At 40.9% G+C, this 23,415-nt stretch overlaps 1 protein-coding gene across 3 annotated transcripts in view; it reads right to left on the bottom strand.

The window, feature by feature from the left end:
• PIEZO2 (piezo type mechanosensitive ion channel component 2) overlaps nt 1-23,415 on the bottom strand; it is a 503,601-nt gene that overhangs the window by 404,860 nt on the left and 75,326 nt on the right. For all 3 annotated transcript variants that reach the window (XM_064578003.1, XM_064578004.1, XM_064578002.1), the window contains exon 2: nt 12,822-12,917. In XM_064578003.1, coding sequence (XP_064434073.1) covers nt 12,822-12,917 — 96 coding nt within the window. The remainder of the gene's footprint in view (nt 1-12,821; nt 12,918-23,415) is intronic.

Here is a 23,415-nt window from a genome sequence, read left to right as displayed (position 1 = left end):
CCACAAAAAAGGAAAATTATGGGCCAATATCCCTGATGAACATAGATGCAAAAAAAAATCCTCAACAAAGTATTAGCAGACCATTAGCAAACCACCTTACCAAACAAACAAACAAAATAAAAATCATATGATTGTCTCAATAGAGAAAAAGCATTTTATGAAGTTCAGCATCCACTATGATAAAAAATCTCAAAAAAGCATACATAGAGGGAACATACCTCAGAATAATAAAGTCCATATATGAAAAACCCACAGCTAACATCATACTCAATGGTGAAAACAAGACAAAGATGTCCACTCTTGCCACTTTATTCAGCAGAGTATTGGAAGTCCTAGCCACATCAATCAGACAACAAAAAGAAATAAAAGACATCCAAATTGAAAATAGTAAAACTGTCACTATTTGCAGATGACATGAGACTATATATAGAAAAAGCCTAAAGACTTCACTAAAAAACTATCAGAACTAATAAATGAATTCAGTAAAGTTACAGGATTCAAAATTAATATACAGAAATCTGTTGCATTTCTATACACTAATAATAAGCTACCAGAAAAAGAAATTTTAAAAACAATCTCATTTACAGTTACATCAAGAAGAATAAAATATGTAGGAATAAATTTAAGCAAGGAGGTGAAAGACCTGTGCTCTGAAAACTCTAAGGCACTGATGAAAGAAATTGAAAATAAATGGAAAGATATTCTATGCTCATAGATTGGAAGAACCAATATTGTTAAAATGTCCATACTACCCAAAGCAATCTACAGATTTACTGCCTTCCCTATCAAAATGTCATTTTTTCTCAAAACTATAACAAATAATCCAAAAATTTGTAAGGAACCAAAAAAGACCCTGAATCAAGATTGAAAGCAATCTTGAGAAAGAAGAACAAAGCTGGAGGTATCATGCTCCCTGACTTCAAACTATACTACAAAGCTATGGTAATCAAAACTGTGTTGTACTGGCATAAAAACAGACACACAGATCAATATAGAAAGCCCAGAAATAAACCCACACTTACACAGTCAGTTAATCTTTAAAAAAGGAGGCAAGAATATACACTGGGGAAAGGACTCCTCAATAAATGGTGTTGGGAAAACTGAACAGCTCCATGCAAAAGAATGAAACTGGACTACTTTCTACGCCAGACACAAAAATAAATTCGAAATGGATTAAAGCCTTAAATGTAAGACCAGAAGTATAAAACTTCTAGAAAAAAACATAGGCAGTAAAACTTCTAGAAAAAAACCACAGGCAATAAAAAAACTCTTGGACATCAGATTTAACAATAGTTTTTTGGATCTTTCTCCTCACGCAAGGCCAACAAAAGTTAAACTAAATAAATGGGACTACATAAAACTAAAAAGCTTCTGCATAGCAAAGGAAACCATCAACCAAACAAAAAAGGCAACCTACTGAATGGGAGAAGATACTTTCAAATGATTTAATCAATAAGGGCTAATATCCAAAATATATAAGGAACTAATACAACAACACGGTATCAAAAAATCAAACAACCCAATTTAGAAATGGGCAGAGGATCTGAATGGACATTTCTCCAAAGAGGACCTACAGATGGCCAACAGACCCATGCAAAGAGGCTCAGTATCCTTAATCAATCAGGGAAATGCAAATCAAAACCAAAATGAGATACCATTTTTGGTGTGTACGTGGAGAAAAGGGAACCCTCTTGCACAGCTGGTGGGAATGTAAACTGATACAGTCAGTATCAGTTCCACTTCTAAGTATTTATACAAAGCAAATGAAAATACTAATTCAAAAAGATAAATGCACCCTATGGTCACTGCAGCATTACTTAGTCAAGATATGGAAGCAAACTAAGCGTCCATTGATAGATGAATGGATTAAGAAAAACACACACACACACACAGTATATACAAACATGGGAATATTACTCAGCCATAAAAAAGCATAAAATCTTGCCATTTGTGACAACATGGATGGACATAGAAGATACTGTGTTAAGTAAAGTATGTCAGATGGAGAAAAACAAATACTGTGTGATTTCACTTATATATGGAATCTAAAATACAAATGAGAGGCAGACTTACAGAAACAGAGAACAGTCTGGTGGTTGTTGGAGGAAGGTAGGGGATAGATGAAATTGGGGAATAGGATGGAAAAACACAAACTTCCAGTTATCAGATAAATAAGTCATAGGAATGCAATGTACAGCATGGGGAATACAGTTAATAATATTATAACAACTTTGTATGGTGACAGTTGTTAGTCAGATGTATAGAGGTGATCACTTCATAAAATATGCAAATGCTGAATCACTATTTGTACACCTGGAACTAATATAACAATGTATGTTGACCACAATAAAAACTGTAGGAAAGGATCTGTGATTTCTAGAGCTCTTTATCCATCGATTCAGCACATATTACACAACTAGGTTCCCATGAACACGACCTCCCCTCACGTAGATCTCTGAGTATTGTGTCTAGGGCCAGTGCCAAGGACTCTGAGAATGTAAGGAACTTGCCCAAGACCATGAAATTAATAAATGGCAGAGCTGGATTCATATCCTAGGAACAGAGGGCCTGTTCTACTTACCTTTAGTACATCCAACTGCCCAGTCAGTACAAGGCTTGTAGGGACCCGTAAATGTTTGTCAAATGAATAAACAAAGAACAGTAATTTGAAGATGAGGTCAACAAACTGGTATCAATTCAGGTGAACTGCCTCACTGTAATGATAGGACAGCCTGTGAGCAACAGCTGAAGCCATATTCTAGGTTTGGTATATCACAGCCAAATAAAGCAAAAAGTGTGGGACCCCTAAAAACCTACCCCTAGTCATAAGATAACATGACCCAATGTTTCCTGAGCTGAGAATTACAGGTATATTCCCTGGAAGTCCCTCTGTCTGACTGAGCAGTGTTTGCCAAATTCAAAACAATAGAATATTACATCTGTACCATCCCCCAGACAGGACCTGTAATTAATTCATTCAAAAATCCAAGAAACAAGCATCTCATTATTTTTGTTAGCACTCCTCTTGGTGGTGAGTTGATACTCATAGTAAAACACCTAATAATTTACTCAATTAAATATTTTCTTGCTTTTTACTTTATTATGGCATAATAAAATATAGTAATAATAAGTCTAATGGTATAAAGACTAACAGTGTTTTTAACAAAAACCAGATGCAAGCAGTTTTAAATATCCTCTACTATTTCCTCTCCGATGTCTAAATATGTTTTTACAAGATAGCAGATCTCTTTGCCTCTTCATGTAGGCAAACTGAATATCATTCTTCTTTTCTTGGGATGCCGTTAGTGATTCTGGTATAGTCCATCGTGGGTGAGAACCTCAGAATAAGGTCCTTTTGATGACTATTTTACACACACACACACACACACACACACACACACACACACACTGACTTCTTATGGTTAGTACAGTACAATTTCCTCCTAAACTAAGACCCTTGTTCAGAGTTGGACAGAAGAAAATACCTTTTTTCTCCCCTGTCATCTGAGAATAACTTAGGCCATTATTTACAAAAGTTAACTCGGCCTGCTAAAAACTTCACTTGTTCACCATTGTCACTAACGCACAATGAAGCCTCTCCTTTACTACCCTCCCTAATTCTATCCCCCTGCCAAATGTTGAAAGAGATCCCAACGACCAGAAAAAAATACATTCTTAGTAACTTGTGTGTGTAAATGCAAGGAATTATACCAGGGAAATTGGTACCTTGCTCGAAATAGCAATGCAAAGTTTATTAGGGAAAAAAAAAAAGGTATTTCAGAGACTCACTCCTTTCATCACAGGGAAGAAAAAGGTCTCCTCCACAAAACCACATATTGAAAAATATTTGAGGGCAAAGCCGGAAATGGTTGGTAATGTGCTGTTCTGTTATTCCTCTGGCAATCTGACTGGCCTGGGCACAGAACTGGGCCCACTACCTGTGCCCCACCTACACCAGGAGGAGCCAGCCATCGTAACTGAAGAGACAAAACTTAAGAAAGATCCACACGGCACCCAAGGTCCTTCCCTTTCCCCACCACTGGGAGTTTTGTTCTTATCTCTCACAGGGTTGCCCAAACTTGGCCTAACATTTGCAAAGAAGGCTCTCGGAAAGAGAGACAAGAAGACAACTTTGTCGTTAGAAATAATTACACACCTTAGACAACAATTATCTCCATTTGCCTTAGTGTGTGTGTGTGTGTGTGTGTGCGATGTAAACATTTCACATGTGAACTGATGAGATGATGATGCTTCTAAGCTATTCTTCCTGTAGGTCAATGGTTAATATTGCCCAGGGAGTGCTGTTGTCCTGTAATTTGGAGAATTCTTATTCAAGTAGCCCCCAATAAGTAAGTGACTGTACCAGTTGAACAGTACTAGTAAGATAAGACCCTTTTATCTGCCAGCCTGTAAGAGAACACATTACCAAAGATAACTTGCTAGCAGGACCAAGCAAGCAGATGGAAGCAATTTCTAGCAAATAACAAATTTCATGCTGTAGCTAGATGTACGTGTCTAATATTAGAACTACTATTTATCAAGAGTATATGAAAAGATGTAAAATTTCCTGTTGGAACCAACTGAAAAACGCTCTGGACCCTGAACATTTACAGAGTCAAAACCTAAGGATTTACGGTCAGGTACATGAAAGGAAGCAGTCTATCCCAGCTTTATGGGGAAGGACTCCTGTGGACACATGGAAAGCCTCGGTGAAGTGGGATGGCAAAGGAGAACAGGAATCTAGACTGGCCAAAATGTGACTAAGTCTCACTAATGTAGCTTTCCCACCAAGGCCTTAATAAAGAGGAGTCATACCAGTACTTTAGTATGTGGTATTCCTAGTTTGTTAAGTGGATTTATAATCCAGTTCACAATAAATGTGTTTTTTTTCACCCCAGAATGGAGGTTCTGCACTTTCAATAAATCATTTTTCTATCTTCTAATTAAATGAGTTAGTATATAAGGAGTGCTTAGAACAGTACCTATGACATAAAAGTTGGCTACTTTTATTATTACCAACATCTTCTGTTCAGGCACATCTCCAGATATTACATCTGATTCTCTGGTCTGGGTCAAGCAGGCACTACCTATTATAGTCAAGATTCCAGAGCAAATCTAGTTAATCCCTGCTTCCTTCAGGATTCTGCCTTCTCATCTGGGTATCTCATTTCATAATGACATCCTAGAGGTAATATATCCTTACATCTACATATACCCATTATGGAAAGATGCTCCATGTGTATTTGTCATTTGTGTGTATCAAAGATGGTATTCTCATTCAAAGAAACTTTAAACCTCATTTATAATGAGGAGTGACCTTCAGATACTTTGTCTATACTAAATACTCTGGGTTTTATCTTTTTTTCCCCCTAAAATTGACATAATTTCATCATCAGTTTTTTTTCCCATTGAACTTGACACCCAGTGTTGTGCATATCAGGCCCACCTTAAAAGGACAATGGCTTGCGACCATTGAGCCTACTCAAGGCAAACTCTCTAAGCAACTGCAAGGAAGTAATGTGAGATCAGTTTAGAGAAATGACAGCATCACTGAATAAGTATATGGCTTCCAAAGATGACCTCTTTGCAAGAGGTTTCTCATTCGATGAGATATATAATATTCAGTGTTTGGGAGGCTACTCCAGTGAAGAACCCTGTTTTCTTCTCCTTTTTTATCCTCCACAAATCCAAACACAGTGTTGTGTGAAGTGTAGTCTTTCAATTAATAGTTATTGAAGGAAATAACCAGTCACACTTAATAAGTCACACTTAATAAGATGTATTTTCTTTATAACGTAACATGTATGTCACCAATGCAAATTAAAATATCTCCTTTAAATATACTCAAACTATTTCTCCAGACCATTGTACCCGGGGCCTGGTAATCTATCAGCCATCAAGTATTCATTAAGCGACTAGGTTTCCCTTGTCCCTCGCAAATCTCCAGAGGACCTTGTTCTGTCCTGGGTATGAGTCAGAACAAGACAGTAGCTAAGAGTGCTCAGCCACCCCCATGGCACCTGTGTGTCCTGGGGCTTGTTCTCAACCCACCTGGAATTCAGTTTCTGACTGCGAGGATTTTTTGTTAACAGTTTTTAATAATAGTAGCAGCTCCCTCAAAAGGTCATTGTGAGAATTAAATTAGTTCATGCATCCAAATAATAATATGTACTTAGTAGGTAGAGCTATTGGCTCTCTATTAACAGGTTACTTGACTTAAATGTTAGTTAGCAAGAAACCCTGGAAATCACATAATTCTTAGCTGAATATTTAGAGAGCACTAGGAAAAGTCCTGAGATAAATATTGGCGATGGTCATACACATGAGACTGAGATATCTAAATCTTGCTCACTCTGATGTTCAAAGTAATGATGTTGTTCTTCAAAATAATATTATTATTAGCCAATATATACTGAGCATGTAGCATGGTCTTCCATATCTCGTACGTTTTATTACTTATATTCCATCCAAACAAAATACAACTCTTCCACCATATTGACTGATGTGGTGTACTCCATATGCCATAAGGTATGGGGAACCCGTGTCTGGCTAAAGAACTTAACAGCTCCTCAACTTCGAATGTTTGGGCCACCTGCAGCTAATTATATATTAGTTCATCTTTAATGGAGTGCAGTCTCAATCTGAATGCAAAGCACACTATTAAGTAAACAGCAGAAAAAGATTTATTTCCCTTCCCACGATATTATATGCTTAAAGAAAATGCCTATAATTTTAAGTAAAAGAATAAAACATCTTGATTTATTAAATTTCTCATGATCATCTGATCCCAATTAAATCTAAAATAGCAAGGTCCCAAGGCCCATTCTACCCTAAGCTTCTGTCTCCAAAGGACAGTTATATGCAATAAACTGTTCTATGATGTTTGCTATTATGGATATTGAGGTAAGCATAGCTGTGTTTATAAATGCTTCTAAAATGCGAGGCTCTGAGAATAAATTCATTCATTTATTCATTCATCATCCCATAAATATTTACTGACTGCCTACTATACACCAGACATTGTTTCTGTGTCCCTGAAATATAGTAGTAAACAAAACAGCAAAATCTTTCCCATCTTGAAGTTTACATATTAGAAGAGAAAGAGACTCTCTATATAAATGTATTAAAATGGGACTCTGGGGGGCGCCTGGGTGGCTCAGTCATTAAGCGTCTGCCTTCGGCTCAGGTCATGGTCCCAGGGTCCTGTGATCGAGCCCCGCTTCAGGCTCCCTGTTCTGCAGGAAGCCTGCTTCTCCCTCTCCCACTCCCCCTGCTTGTGTTCCCTCTCTCGCTGTGTCTCTCTGTCAAATAAATAAATAAAATCTTAAAAAATAATAATAAAAAGAAATAAATAAAAATAAAATAGGACTATGGCTCAGTTTCAGGTGCAACCCTAAAAAGCTGAGGCACCAAGCCTCCCTCACTTTTCAGTGAACACCATAGCAATGGATGTTTGTTTTCAAACTGTGGTTCCCTGCCCCATGGAGGATATGAAAGAGAATATTGAAGAAGCCGAGAGAATTAGATACTGTACAAAGATTTCCAAGCCCGGGGAGAGTGGCTTCCAAGAGACACCGGTGAGCTCAGGGGACATGCTGCCCCGAAATATGACTTGCCCAGGAAATTCAAAAGGCAAGAAGAGAGGTGAGGGTCTGTTGAGGGAACTAATTGCACACTGACCCGGGGCAGATCAAAGGTGTGTGCCCTCCATGGGCTGAGTGTGCACACCTGTGTGTATGTGCACATGCACGTGTGTGTGTGTGTGTGTTTGTGTGTGGGGGGGTCAGTCCCCCTTCAGCCACCAATTCACAGGGAGAAATCCCACTGTGCACTGTTACAGACAAGGCCTTCTGAGGGCTGAGGAATGGTGCCTCAGTCCTCAGAGGGGATTCCAAATTTCCACCTCAGCTTCCCGCACACGGGAGCTTAGAAGAGATTCCGACAGGGGGAAGTGCCTCCAGGGGACAGAATGAAGGGAAAGACAATCCCCTCCACCACCCCCCTCACATTTGAAAAGCTATAGGTAGTTTACTGACAGTGAACATGAAACGGTCTCATTTGATGCACATGACTAACAGGAAGAGTGCTAGTCATGGCCTGTCTGCACAGATCGGTTCCCCGACCACCACCTGTGGTTCTAGTTTCCGAGTCCTACTCGTGACCCCCTTTCTTCCCCCATTCCTCCCTGCTCTGCTGAGACCTAGGTCCCCCAACCTTCCTTTTGACTTTCTGGCCCTTCCACCATCTCTGGTAACCCACCCCCTCCCTCACGTTTCCTTTCAAAAGTACCTAGAGTGGCTTGTGGTTTCTGGTGGGGCCCCAACTGATACAATCCTACTAAGGTAATTACACTTTTTTTTTTCCATTATTATGTTACGTTAATCACCATGCATTACATCATTAGTTTTTGATGTAGTGTTCCATGATTTGAAGATCTTTAACAGAAAAAAATGAGAATTCCCAAATCCTAAATTTATAAAAGACCCACAAAATGATGTAGCTGAAGCCAATCCCATCACCATATTACTATAATCTAATTATGTAATCTTCTAATGACTATAATCCTCCAGCCTCTGTTAATTCTTTCTTTGTTGCTCTGGGTTGGATACTACGGCTTGGGTGTCCTTGTGCAGCTGGGCGGACTTCAGGTCTACCCAAGAAAGAACCGCCTAAGCCCTCCCAGGGAGACAGGGAGTCCCAGGTCCATCAGTGACTGTGAAGAGACAGCACATGCGTTGTGGAAAGGCCTCCACCACTGGTTGTCGGAACATGTTCGGTGACTCCTAGAAGCTCCTCTGACTCTAGTCTCAGTGGTTCACATGAGGCCCACGAGTAAGCTGCCAAGCCACCATCCTTACTCTGATTCCTTTTCTTTTTAACTTGACACCATCTCAGCATATGGCTGCTAACTGCCCCTGATCTTCCCTGCTCTAGGACGCTGTCATTTCCAGCCTCACAGCAAATCTTCGCTAAGTCACAGGCATGGGGAGCACCTCCATAACACTCCCATGTTCTGGGTGCTGCGGAGTGCAACTGAGATCAAAATAAGTAGACATCCTTGTCTTTTTTTTTTTAATGTTCAGTTAGCCACTGTATAGCACATTATTAGTTGATGTGTTCAATGATTCATTAGTTAAGTATAACACCCAGTGCTCATCACAGCACGTGCCCTCCTCAATACCCATCACACTGTTACCTCCTCCCCCCACCACCTCCTCCCTTCTGAAACCCTCAGTTTGTTTCCTGGGGTCCATCGCCTCTCAAGTTTCATCTCCCTCTCTGATTTCTCCCCCTTTGGATTTCCCTCTCTTCCCCTATGGTCCTCTGTGCTATTGCTTATGTTCCACATATGAGTGAAACCATATGACAATTGTCTTTCTCTGCTTGACTTACTTCACTTAACATAATCAACTCCAGTTCCATCCATGTCGATGCAAATGGTGGGTATTCATCCTTTCTGATGGCTGAGTAATATTCCATTGTGCATATGAACCACATCTTCTTTATCCATTCATCTGTTGAAGGGCATCTGGGCTTTTTCCACAGTTTAGCTATTGTGGTCGTTGCTGCTATGAACATTGGGGTGCATGTGCCCCTTCTTTTCACTACATCGTATCTTTGGGGTAAATACCTAGTAATGCAATTGCTGGGTCATAGGGTGGCTCTATTTTTAACGTCTTGAGGAAACTCCATACTGTTTTCCAGAGTGGCTGCACCAGCTTGCATTCCCACCAACGGTGTAAGAGGGTTCCCCTTTCTCCACATCCTCGCCAACATTTGTTGTTTCCTGTTTTGATAATTTTTGCCATTCTAACTGGTGTAAGGTGGTATCTCATTGTGATTTTGATTTTGATTTCCCTGATGGCTAGTGATGTTGAGTATTTTTTCATGTGTCTGTTGGCCATTTGGATGTCTTCTTTGGAGAAGTGTCTGTTCATGTCTTCTGCCCAATTTTTGACTGGGTTATTAGTATTTTCAGTGTTGAGTCTGAGAAGCTATTTATAGATCTTAGATATCAGCCCTTTATCTGTAATGTCATTTGCAACATCCCTGTCTTAAACAACAACAATGGAGAGAGTGGGATTTACATTCAGAACTATCCCAGGAATGGGGCGCCTGAATGGCTCAGTCAGTTAAGTGACTGCCTTCAGCTCAGGTCATGATCCCAGGGTCCTGGGATCGAGCCCTGCATTGGGCTCCCTGCTCAGTGGGAATCCTGTTTCTCCCTCTGCCTGCCACTCTCCCTGCTTGTGCTCTCTCTCTCTCTGACAAATAAATAAATAGAATTAAAAAAAAAAAAAAAGAACTATCCCAGGAACGAAGCCACAGGAACACTCTCCGAGTTACGACTGGGAAATTCTCCACATGCTGGGCCCTCTATGGATACACTTAGAAGAAAAATAATCCCACGAGAAAAAAATAAATCCAACAGACCAAATGCAGGGCAGAAGGGCACGGAGTAACTTTTACAGGTCTGCACCACACTTCCAGCCCAGGGGGGTCTACGTCATTTCATGGTCCCGCCAATGTGCACAAACACCGTTGGCTCCAGAGGCAGTCCGAATTCACTCGTGGTTTCAGGCAGACTGTCTGCGAGCAGGTGGTATGGAGGTTGCTGACAGTTCTTTCAGTCTGACAATGTACTTTCTTACTGAATCAGGAGAAATGTGTGTGAACATGAACTTGAAGGTCTGAGTATGTGTGAGCCCGAGTCTTCCAGAAAAGCCACACCACGGTCACTCTTCCAGACCCATCGTTGCTTGTGTCCATGCCACGTCACCTTCGATGTCCTGGACTGTGCGCAGCCAGAAGTGCCCAGCATGGGATATCTCAAAACACAGATTTTAGAAATGCCTGGACTGCGAGCCCTGCATGTTCAGGAAAAAAAAGTGTGGAACATCCTCTCCTAGAGACCCTCTGTGTTTCCATAAACAAGCAAATAAATAAATAAATGAGGTTCTGTTGAATATCAGTCCCGCTGCTTGGCACTGAAATGCAGGAAAGAGGAAAGTAATCACGACACTGCTTCCATAATACTAACTGGAAAGATGCCTGTGGGTTTCCCTTTCGGGCCCCGTGCTTCCCTCTCCAGCATTAGAAGCAGCACCAGCAGACGCGTATGGGTGCTCATTGTGCTTTGTTTGTGCACTGACCTGGTCACATTTTGTTAACTCAGGATATTTCTTTGCATAGAGAAGAGCTGCTGTTTGCTTTTGATTTCATGTTTCACCTCTGAGCTTCCTGACATCGGTCCCTGGTGCACCCGGGTATACACAATGGGCTGATTGTCCCACACTTTGGACACAGTTGCACACCAACTCCTGCAGGGACTGAGGCAGCCCGACGGAAAGCAGGGCTGGTTAGCCGAGAAGAACACAAAGCCAGGTGCTGTCCCCTATGTCTGAAGGGCAAAACCCCATTACCTGACTTCCACATAAAATAATAAGCAGACACCCTGATATAAAAGGAAGAGAGAATTGAATTGAATCTATACAGCTACTCATTTTTAAAGCACTTTCTCCTGAATGTGTATGATATTTTATGATCCAAGCCATGAAATACAGCTTGCCTATACGTTATAATCTCGGCTCTGAGGCCCCAAACCAGTCTGTTTCAATGTCTTTGTTAATGTTGAACCGTCTGAATGAGGCTAGACTGGGTGTGGTCACGTGAACTGGCATTTTGAGGTTTGAGGAGGATTTGTACACATTCACTTTCCTCCGGCTCTTCTTTATGTGTTAAGGATTTCAGTGACTTAGAAGAGCTGTCACTTAAGGTCTTCCTCAGGCAGGGAAGTCATCATAGCATCTGCAGTCCTAACTATTCAGATGAGGAAACATAATACACATAGATGCAATAGCTAAGGGGGAGAATGGGAAAAGCAGAGCCGTGATGTGTTCTGCGTATACCGTCTTCACTTCTTTTCCTGAACAGTCACCACCATGAGTTGAGGACAACCAATGGCCTTTCCCATGCCACTCTGTCGGTGGGGTCAAACACAACTTCCTTTTTCTTTTTTTTTTCCAGCTTAATATACAGCCGTCACACTTACCTAAGACACTGGGCACAGTCCTTGTTGCGGATGGTACTGTTTGGAAAGCTAAACTATTAAATTGATTTGGTGTGGTTTAATGTTTATCCTTGTGGAAGAACTTCAAATATATAAATTTATAAGCCAGACCATGCTTCCTAATTAGAGCCTTAGAAGAAACAGTCACATTCTTTTCTATGCCTGCAGATTCTTGCAGAACAATGGGAGATGGATCTACAATTTTGCAGTGACATGCTTGAGAAACTATCCCTCAGACTCAGATTACTCTCTTTCAGTACTCAATTGAGGCATATGTAAGAGATCTCGGCTGATGTATAAACAAGTCATGACTGGGACCCGGTCTTACCCAGTTCTCCTGCTACGTGGCTTGGAAATGTAAGATGATGCTCTGCCTCCTTCCCACCTCCTGCCACATTCTCCCCAGCAACCCAATATGCAACGCATGTGCCAATGTTGCTCCACCCTCTGCCTTATTTTGTTGAAAATACATTGAATTCGTCTTAACTAGCCAAAATGTTCCAGATACATGCAAGCCTACCAATAAAGACCTACTCGGGAACTTGTATGGGAGGATAGCTGTGTAAGTGACAAAAATGTGTCACCAACAAGCTCCACACTACTCAACTTGCAGCCATCCACATGCCTGATGCCTGCTCCTAGATGGACCAGCATGATGCACAGACAGCATCACTTCCATCAGATAAAGACAAACCGAACAGCCCAGCAAAATTCATTCAGAGCATGGTAGGGAACAGCAAACATCTCTTACCTTGCATCGTTGTTTTTGTTGGTTCTGAGAACAAAGGGATGAGCAAGAGGTAGATGAGGTAGACAAAGGAGAGCCCATTGTACCGGAACGCACACGCTGCAGTTGGGAAGAGAGAAGAGAGGGAGAACGTCATTAATAATGGCAGGCTGCTGGAACCAGGGTGCACAGGCCTGTGTGGGTTACTGCGTCAGGGACCACTGGATCAAATGGTGACCTAAGTAGATATGTCAATTAGGAAGAAAAGACTGAGCATTTATTCTGTGTTTATCACTATGGTGAGCATCATGAGAAATGCAGAATGAAAATGCATGGTCCCTGCTCTTAAAATCTAACCAAGAAGGCAACATCCATATAACACCTGAATGAAGTCAGTGCATGAATAAGTCATAAATTAAGCTGGAGAAATTAAAATTGTTACAGAAATATAGAGGGCAATGGGATTGGTGAGGGTTTGGAATGTTCAGGTAAGCCTGGCCATGGAAGAGAGGAGACAGAAGAGAAAGAAAATAGAAGAAGCAGATTTGCTCAATGCTCCATGGCAGGGCTTTACACAAATTATCTCATTTAATCATCATTTTATAAGTAAGAATGCTCAGGCTCAGAAAGACTCAATCATTCACCTGAATCTCCCAACTAGGATTTGACCGAGTTAGAATTAACCTCGGGTCTGCCAGGCTCCCGACCCCATGCTCCTTCTTCTGCATCGCTTATCTCAGAGCTAGAACTCCAGAGACTTGCTCGAAGGGCGTGCCTTCCCTCTCCAGGTTCCCATTTCGCCATCTGTGAAGCAGACTTGATAACTGTCTCTAACACATAGCCTCATGAGGAATAAATAGAATGATATATAATAATACCTATGGCTCAGCATCTTGTATACAGGAAGCCCTCAAAAACATGAGCATTTATCATAAGCGTGCTCATTATTATTCAGGGAGAAGAAAGCGGGCAGTGTTCCATGCGGAAAGAAAATGAGCACATTATAGCAATAAAAAATAAATTTATTGGATGACTAAAGAAAAACTAAAGATCAGAAGGACTGAGTATGAGTCTGCAGCACGAGGAAATCTGTTTAATGATGACACAGGTGGAAAAATGTTGGAAGGAAAGCCGGTAGGAGAGAAAAAGAGAGGGCAAGAGACATGGTATCCATACAGGGAGACCAGATCAAGAAGTGCTGGACTTGAGGAAGGATTTGAACAGAAGCATGGCAAAGGCCAGCCCCCAGCCTTTGCTTCGGATGGTTTACTCTAGAAGCCAGCAGTCAGAGACACAGTAGAGCAAAGTGAGGCGTGGTGTCTTAGGGAAAAAGGGAAGCCACAAACAGTGCTTTTTCATTCCAAAGGAACCGTGCACATATTTGTAACTTTTTTACCATCATGGACATTCCTAACCTCCTTTATGAAAGACCGGAGATGGAAAGAAACTTTCACACTATTGATGGGGCTGACAGGAAAACATATAATTAAGACAATGTAAAAGAATAAAAACATATGTTGGAACTTTGTAGATTTTTTTTTTTTACTTCTGCTTCTTATTTCTCAACCATAGTGGAAGCTCCTTAAAAATAATTCAAAGATATTTGGGGATTCATTCAGTCGACAAATATTTTCTGAGCATGTACTATGTGCTGGGACCCACAAAGATCCTTTTCTACCTCAGGAAACTTACATTTTGGTAGGGGGATGTACGATAAACAACAAACATAATGAGAGGTCAATCACAAGGAACGCTGGAAGACAAGCACTATGTGAACAGGAAGTCAGCAGGGAAAGGGGGAGCAGGGGGCACTGAGGGGGGAGGACTGACTACAGCATTCAGTAGGAGCACTGAAGGTAAACCATTGTCAAGGAGAAAGTGAGATGTGGGCCAACAGGTGAGGTAGGTGAGCCAGTTGACAGAGTCTCTGTGGGAGATGGTGCCGGGCAGGGACTTGGAAAAGAAGGCCTGACCTGTGTGACCTGCCCCAGACAACCCCACCTGTTGGCAGCAGAGGTGGGGGTGCCAGCAGAGTCCTGGATGGGGCCAGATCCTGTGGACTTGCAAAAGATCTGAAGGCACTGGCTGTCACTTTGAGGTGTCAACTGAGTGCCGGCTGTCAGCCTTGGTCGAAGGCTGCAAGCCGGGGCTCCTGTGCCCACCTGCAGCTCCATGCCCCACCAATGCATTCCCTGCGTTCTGCACCACTGCCCAACTGAACAGCCAGCATCTTCCATATGCTTTGCGGCTTCCTGCCTCTAGATCATGCCAACACCACTCTCTCCGACTGCAACACCTTCCCATCCTTCCTCCATCAGGCATACTGCTACATGGCTTACAAGTTTCCTTTTCTGGGTCATGGCATGGTCCATGTCCACAACCTCCCCAAACAGATGCATTTCACTCCCTGGTGCCTCTTCCAGAGCACTTGTCATTCAGTGTCACAGGCCTCTGTTTCGATGCCTGTGACCATCTCTGCTATCGCCATGGCCCCCGGCAGGAGGTGCTCATGCCCACGCCAGGAAGGAACAGTGAATAAATGAATGAAATGGAATGAAAACGACGTGAGGGCATCTGGGAAGGAAATCAGGGTATTAAGGTGCACAGCGTGCCTGGTCACATAAAAACACCACAGCTGACATTTCAACAACAATAAACAAACATAAACATCTAATCAACTGGAATATTTCTTTCTTTTTAGCCTTCGGGTGTTTTTTTCAACCTTAAAATGAGGATGGTGCAGCAAAGTTACCTAATTCTGAGTATTTCTGGGTAAAAACTAAGATAGAACCCACTTGTATGATCGTAGCACTTTAAAGAGCATTCTCAGAGACCCATCTGCTGTTAATTTATCTCAGTAATAGCTTACAACAATGTGCTTGTTCTGTGTCAAGCCCTGATGGGTACACTTCATGTACATTAACTCATACTGTTACTATCTTCCTTTTACAGAGACTGTTATTACTCTCTTTCTACACAAGAAAAAGCAGGAAGCGCAGCTAAGGAACAAGGCAGTGGTTTGAGCCTGGGAGTCCAGTTCCCGAGGCTGCACTATCATTAGGAAGCATCATGGCCCCAGCATGACAACATGTCCTCACCTGTCCATCCTGTCCCTAGTTAACCGTCAGGGGTTCAGTGAGCCGGAGCCTGCCCTCCACAGGATGGCAAATGCTCTTGTATGTATCTTGCTCTTTCGGTTTTATAACCTCATTCTGTAAGGTTTCATATTATGCATGGTGGAAACGTGTTTACTGAGGAAATTCTCAAAGATTAACTTTGGAGGGGGGAGAACGGAGCCCGCTCTGGGTTTCCCACATCACAGCCTTCAGTTATCATTATTTATAGCAAAGTCCAAAGACCTTAAGGAGAGGACAGGGACAACCCAGGGTGATAGGCAGCCTCCAAATGGTCCCCAGTAATCTCCACCTCCCGGCTGTCATGCCAGGATGTCATCCCCTGCTCTTGAATAGGGGCTTGAACTAATGGCTCACTTCCAGCGAATAGAAACTGTGAAAGTATCACGATCCGGCGTGGTGGCTTCTATCCTGGGTGCCCATCTGCCTCTCCCTTGCTCACTGTGAGGGAAGCCAGCTGCCGGGTTGCGAGCTGTCCCAGGGAGAGGCATATGGCAAGAGCTGAAGTCTCCAGCCAGTAGCCAGCCCTCACCAGCCAACAGCCACATGAGTTCGCCTGGAAGCAGCTCCTCCGGAGGCTGTGTCCTCACCACCCCCTCGGCTACAGCCCTGTGAGACAGCCTGCGCCAGAGGTGTCCACCCGAGCCACCCCTGGCTTCCTGACTCCCAGAAACTCAGACAGTGTGCTGCTTTGAGCTGCTAAATACTTAGGTAATTTGTATGCAGCAATAGATACACAAACTTAAAAAAAAATCAAGTCACTTGTAAAAATCCAACTTCATTTATTTTGTCTGAAATTATTGACTGATGACAGCAGCCCAACGGCTTAATTCCCTGCTTTACTTTTTATGTGTAAAGTTGCGACTCAGGAGCTCCCCCACACTTGTGGGGACTCTGAATGACATTTCTAAGTGAGTTATCCTCATCAAGGGCAAAATATGCCTTTGAACTTGTCAATAGAACACATTCGAGCTAGAAAAGCCTTAGAAGGCAAATAGGAACAGCTCCTTTGCCAAACATGCTGTTGCCTTTGTTCAGGAGCACATTTATTACTCTTCATAAGGAGCTCTTGTATTCTGGCTGCACGGCGTTCCCGGATACCACACAGCTCTCATAGACTGTCAGGTCACCTGGACCTCCGCCCTCTGCCTCAAAAATTTGACTGCTGACAGAACAATTTTTTGAATTGCAAACCAAGGTGTGCAAAGGAGAAAGATTCTCTGATTTGGTGAAGAATGCACTGTAGTTTTCACTATCTTACCTGGTTTTAACCACCCAGAATTATGTGGAACCTCCCCAAAGGGATGACAACAGTTGACAGGAATTTCCCAAAAGAAAGACCTTGCCAGGCCTAGAGAGCTCACAATTACAAACTGTGAGTCAACAAGTTATCAAATGGAGTGCTTCATAAACATTAATAGCATCATTTGAAATGTAAACAATTGAACTCTCCTCATTAACAAGCTTCATTTTCTAAAGATGAAAGCTGGTAAGCAGTTTTGGCAAAATTCTCCAAGAAGGAAATGATTTGACTTTGACAATTTAGTTTATCAAAATAGAAAGGGGAAAAATGTCTTGCAGGTATGAAGTTGTTAAGATGGCCGTGTAACATTTATAAAAATACTTGGTTATAGTTTGTGTACAGATCTTCCTTGACTTACAATGGGGTTATGTCCCAGTAAAACCAAAGTATGTTGAAAATATCATAAGCTGAAAATGCATTGAATACACCTAACCTGTTGAATATCATAGCTCAGCCAAGCCTACCTTAAACTCGTGCAGGATGCTACAGTTGAGCAGATCATCTGACACAAAGCGGATTGTATAACCACGTGTTGAATAGTTCATGTAACTGACTGACTTCAGTACTGAAAGTGACAAACACAAGGGCTGTATGGATACAGAATGGTAAGAATGTAAGTGTTGGCTACTGACCCTCTGCCCACAGGATGGACTGGGAGCAGCTGCTGCTGCCCAGCATCATGGGAGAACACTGCACCGCAGGTCGCTAGCCCAGGAAAAGATCCAAATACCAAATTCAAAATAAAAGGTTCCTATTGAATGCATATTGCTTTCACTACCCTCCAAAAATTGTTAAGTCGAATCATCATTAAGTCAGGGCCGCCTGTATAATAATTTCCCCCATCATTACCATATGATCATGGAGAAGTTTATGCACATTTTAATTTGCCCTTCCATAATAGTTGAAGGCAATAATTTTAGATTATGTTATTAAAGGTAAGTGCTCTCGGAGCTGAATTTTTAGCCAGATGTGATCTACTTCCTTCATACCCTTTAGCAAGGCCAAACAACATCTCACTATTAATGGCCTGGGAGACAATGCTTTAAATGTTTAGAATCTCCATTTCAACTAAGTACATTCTAAATGCTCTTTATTGCCTCCAGGAGCTTTGTTTATTTTAACAGTTGCCAGAGCAGTAGATACACATTGCTCAGAATAAGCAACTTCAATACCAAGTGACAAAATAGTTCTGTCAATTCAGTGATTCCAGAAATTTTTTTTCGTTCGTACTTTTAATATTTTTCCTTCTCGACTCTGAAGCAATCAATTGCTTTTAAAAGGATATCCTCTCAAAATCCTGGTTATTTTATTTAAAAAAAAAAATGACAAGAGAATTAGTTGCAAGTATTTACAATAGAGCAGGAAAAAAAATTAAACAATGGTAGATTTTTCCTAAGGAAAACCATCACAGAAATGAGAGACAGGAAAAAGGCTGTTATGTTACCTGATTCATTGCCTATTTGTGTAGAATTCTTTTTCCCATTATACACTCCTGTGGTTTACACCCGGTTAAAGTCATAAACGTCTCAAGTAGTGGTGCTTTAGAACTGACAATCAAGACCCAGTGCCCTGAGCTCTTCCCATTTCCTTTCTATCTGACCTCCACACCCATGAGAGTTGTTGTCCCAACAGCTTCCTTCAGAAAGTTACAAAATAGTTTCATCAAGAAAGATGTTAGCAGAAGGTCTCTCCACTACAGTTCATAAAGGCAAAACATATGCTTGCACACTTATTTTTATCACGTAGCTCCTGCATTATATTCGTCGTGCATACCCTAAGAATGTTCATACATTTGTGCCACAAAAGGCTAATAGAAATAATTTTCAAATAAGAAAATATGTTATCACATTGAGGGATAGTCCCTATATTTTAACATTACATTTTGATCCAGAGATGTATGAAAGGTGACTTTGGGCCTGGGAGTTTGTCAGTATAACACTGAATCCATCAGTCATGCATGTCTCACTCTTGAAGAAATAGAAGTAGCTCCCCACAAAAAAGAAATAGTAATGATGTGACACGATGGAGGTGTTAGCTACACCACACTGGTCATAATTTTGCATTATATAAGTATATCAAATCAACACATTGTATACCTTAAATCTACACGATGTTTTATGTCAGTTATATCTCAGCAAAACTGGAAAAGAAGAGAAATATTATATTGCACACTAATTTCATTAAAGAAGTTGGTTAAAAGAATGTAATTTTAGAATAAAACATCAAGGAAAATAAGACTTTTATAAGGTAATGGATTGCAAGGTCTTAGAATCAAATTGTAGTAGCACAAAATCATAACCATTACTAACCATAACCATTGCTAAAATTTCTAAGCCAGTTTAAGGAAAAATCAGGTGAAAGCATCTCATTTATAAAGGATAGAAGCCTTTGGTCTGAGTTTTCTATTTATGCAAAATAACCTGGAGTACTATCTGCAAAATATGAGTTGAACTGGGGGGGGGGGGGGGTCACTAAAATCTTAGATTTTTTTTTTTGGCCTATGAATTTAAACAGTCATTGCCTTTTAAATTCTTATAAAAAGGAAAGATTCAGTTTTCTATTTTAATTAATTTAATATACATCAACAAATATTACTAACAGTATAAGAAGTTTAACTGAGTTTTCCAAACTCATCCTGATTGATTGTATAGTTTGCATGAAAGAAATTTTAAAGAATATGGTGCTAACTTTCCCCTCCTTATAAATATCTTTTAATATGTTATTCACCCTCTCATAAGTTTCCCCACAGAAATTTGTCACATTTAAAATGCAAATCCTTTTGCTCAAGCTTGACCCTGCTCATGCTAAGTAACTCCCTCTGATTCAACAGAAAAACAGCACAGATTATTTCCTGTGATTGCAAATGAGTAAACAAAGCTTTTATGCTAACGGATAGTTCCTTAAGCTATTTGAAAAATTATATTAGGCATTAGATCTATTTCATTAGGAGTATGAAGAGCCTTACATTTAAATCCACAGTTCCTCAGCTTACCCCAAATAAAACTTGCTCTCTTACCACCTTGATAAATAAGACATTAGGGTGGGTGGGTGAAGTTTGACAAAGGTCAAACTTTACAACTGTTTATTTGCCCTCTCATTTTGGTAGCTTTTTTATCTATAGAAGAGGAGAGTCAGTATTTGCAGACTGGGAGACCGAGAGTGAAGATGGGGCTAACTTGCTCAGGTTCCTGTCACTGTGTTTACTGATTTAGAAATCACTCCTCCTCCTTCATACATTAATTCTCAATGGAGGAAGGTACCTTTTAACTCAGTCTTAATTCACTTCCATGTAACTGAACAATTTACAAAGCTATGGGTCATTATACCTCTCCAGCAATCTGTTACTAGCAGAATATAGATCCTCTTTTAGTTTTTCAAATTATTGATCACAATGAAGCCTGAGCCTGTAAAAAAGATGAATTGTAAGAATTTAAAAACTTATTTTCCTCAGTAAAAACATTATTTTTAAAGTAAGAGAGCGGTCACTCATGTTTAATCTTATACTAACTTTTCAGTTCTAGCTTTTGACTTTTAATTAATTCTGTCTTCATGAACTCGATCTTACTTATTTTTAATTAATGCTACTTTTCTGTAAATTTCCCAAAGGTTAACTTCTCTTCCTAAAACAATATAAATTCTACTATACTGGGGCACCTGGGTGGCTCAGTTGGTTAAGCGGCTGCCTTCGGCTCAGGTCATGATATCAGGGTCCTGGGATCCAGCCCAGCATGGCATCAGGCTCCCTGCTCAGCAGGGGGTCTGCTTCTCCCTCTCCGACTCCCCGTGCTTGTGTCCCCTCTCTCACTGTCTCTCTCTCTGTCAAATAAATAAATAAAATCTTCAAAATAAAATAAAATATATAAATTCTACTATAGGACAAATTCACTGTAGCGGGGTTTTTACATCATTGGTCTTCTGAAAAAACTAAGAGAAGTGGTTAGGACCCTAATGATAAAGCAAAGTTCCATACTTGACTTTTGTTTACTTAGATTTGTAAATGCCACAATCTTTTACAAGTTCACCTTTACAGACTCATGGAGACTTCAAATTTAGAAACTTATCTTCCATCCAGGTGGTTGTCAGTATCTCTAAACTATTAGGTTGAGCCACTGAGCTTGATATGTCATAAATGGTTAAATAGTAGCAAGTTCATATGAGTCAAACTGTGTTACAAGTGGAGGATAAACATCACTTCCATTTCAGAAATAAGAGAATCAACCGCAATGCCATCCTATCTGTAAGCAACTTGAGACAGCTATGGAAATGGTGGGACAGCCAGGGCCAGAAAACAGATGGATACATGTAGAAATGTAGGCTCTGTGTAAGCAGCAGTGGCTTTTTAATAACAGGATTGATTTATAGCCTGCCACAGTTTCCTTCTTTGAAGGACTTAGTAAACTGTGAATTTCATGTGTAGGCTGTCCCTGTAGGTTGTAGAATAGTCTCCATTATTCTCGGCAGCATCCTTTCTGGGCTGATATGTACACTAGCACAAGAAGAAATCAATGCAGTTCACTATAGTAAAGTCAAGTTTCTTCCATCAGCACGCAATGCTGTGCAGCGTTGTATCTTGTTCAATAACTAATATGGCTCAAAATTGGTGAAAAAATTATCATTTTTATCTTGACAGATTTACTTGGACATCCTGCCTGCTTCTTTCTGGAAAAACCCTCTTCCCTGCCATCTATAGACCTATTGTTATTGGCTTCCAAATATTTCTGGTGCCAGAGAAGTAGTAGACACACTTTTCATGGCATGAATTCAACCCTTGCCCATGTCTGGGGTTTATGCTTATGACACTACACTAATGAGGAACAGCCTCTGACCACAGTGTCAAATCCTCACTCCCAGAACAACATCCAAAATGAAATGAATTGGACTAATGCCTCAAAATTAGCCTCTTCTGCCAGATCTCTTTTTTCTGTCTTTAACTCTGCAGAATCTTTGACCTTGGATTTAGTCCCTTCCTCATCACTTCAAATGCTGATTGCACACAAAGTCTGTGTCTCTGAGAATGGAGTGGGTACAAAAGAATCCTTGCAGTGAACAAACTAAAGAGATGTCTAGGTTTGCCCACCCAACCACATCCCACTCCCCAGACTGCCTTGGCCTTTCCTACTCTCTTCCTTATTACCTTTCTTTTCAATATACACCACATTCTTCTGCCTTATAAAATTAAGGTTTAAATTTTAAAAATTGTTTATAGGGAGCTCTATTTAGAGAATGAGAGTAACAATTCCAGTAATGTATTTAAGCTTATTCCAGGTGTTTTCATTGGCTCACAGCCTTGACCTGATAAAGCATTTGATTTTTGGTCAATAGATAAAGAAGTCTTGGATCTCCTAAATTTCCAGGCATAAGATGACATTTTACTCTTCCTGACCTATCATTATGCCCTGTATTTACTAGATGATCCACAATGTGTCAGAACTTTCTCCAAAGTCCCCCCAAATGAGACTGGGTATCGCGGTCTATCTCCAAAATGCAGGTATGAATCATGAGCCACTGTGAAGCTAAGCTGGTTAGTTCATATCAAAATCCTGCAGAGGTCTGGTTACCTCTACAAATGTCTTTGCAAAGTCACTTGGTAATATTTCACTGGGAGACAGGGAGGCTGCAGAACCATGCCACCACTGGCCTATCTCTTGAAAAAGCTCTAGCAGCAATGCGTCTCCTTAAATATACCTCCGTTCTAGCCAGAGCCCCCTATTACCCATTCCCTAAACATGCATATCACCAGGCATAGGCCACTTTTGAACAGGGGCTCTTTCCAGTTCATTACTGTATTTCCAGTTTCTATTCCAAAACACAGTATGTATTAAATAAATATTTACTGAAAGAGTAAATAAATTCCTGCCTCTTTCTTTGCCATCCTGTTAATGCCCTCTGCCCAACAGTGTACTCCAAATTCCTAAGCACACTGCGACCTAGCTCAAATGTTTGCCCCCCCCAGAGAATGTCCTAGTTATCCCAATAAGAGAGTAATCCGTTCTAAATAAGAAAGCATGTATGTCTAGCAGTAACGGAATAATTCAATAAGGATCGTCAGTCACACCGTGCAACTCTGCAACAGTCACAGAATGATTATTGCACATGTGTGTGAACATTAAAAGATGTTCATAATACACGTGGTAAAAAAAAAAAACAACAGGTTATACAACTGTATAGAATGTGACAGGTC

The sequence above is a fragment of the Mirounga angustirostris genome, unplaced genomic scaffold (genome assembly GCF_029215605.1).
Source record: "Mirounga angustirostris isolate CCGP_5_RB_7025 unplaced genomic scaffold, mMirAng1.0.hap1 SCAF_14, whole genome shotgun sequence".
NCBI classification, from domain to species: Eukaryota; Metazoa; Chordata; class Mammalia; order Carnivora; family Phocidae; genus Mirounga; species Mirounga angustirostris.
This window is presented reverse-complemented; position numbering and strand designations above follow the sequence as displayed.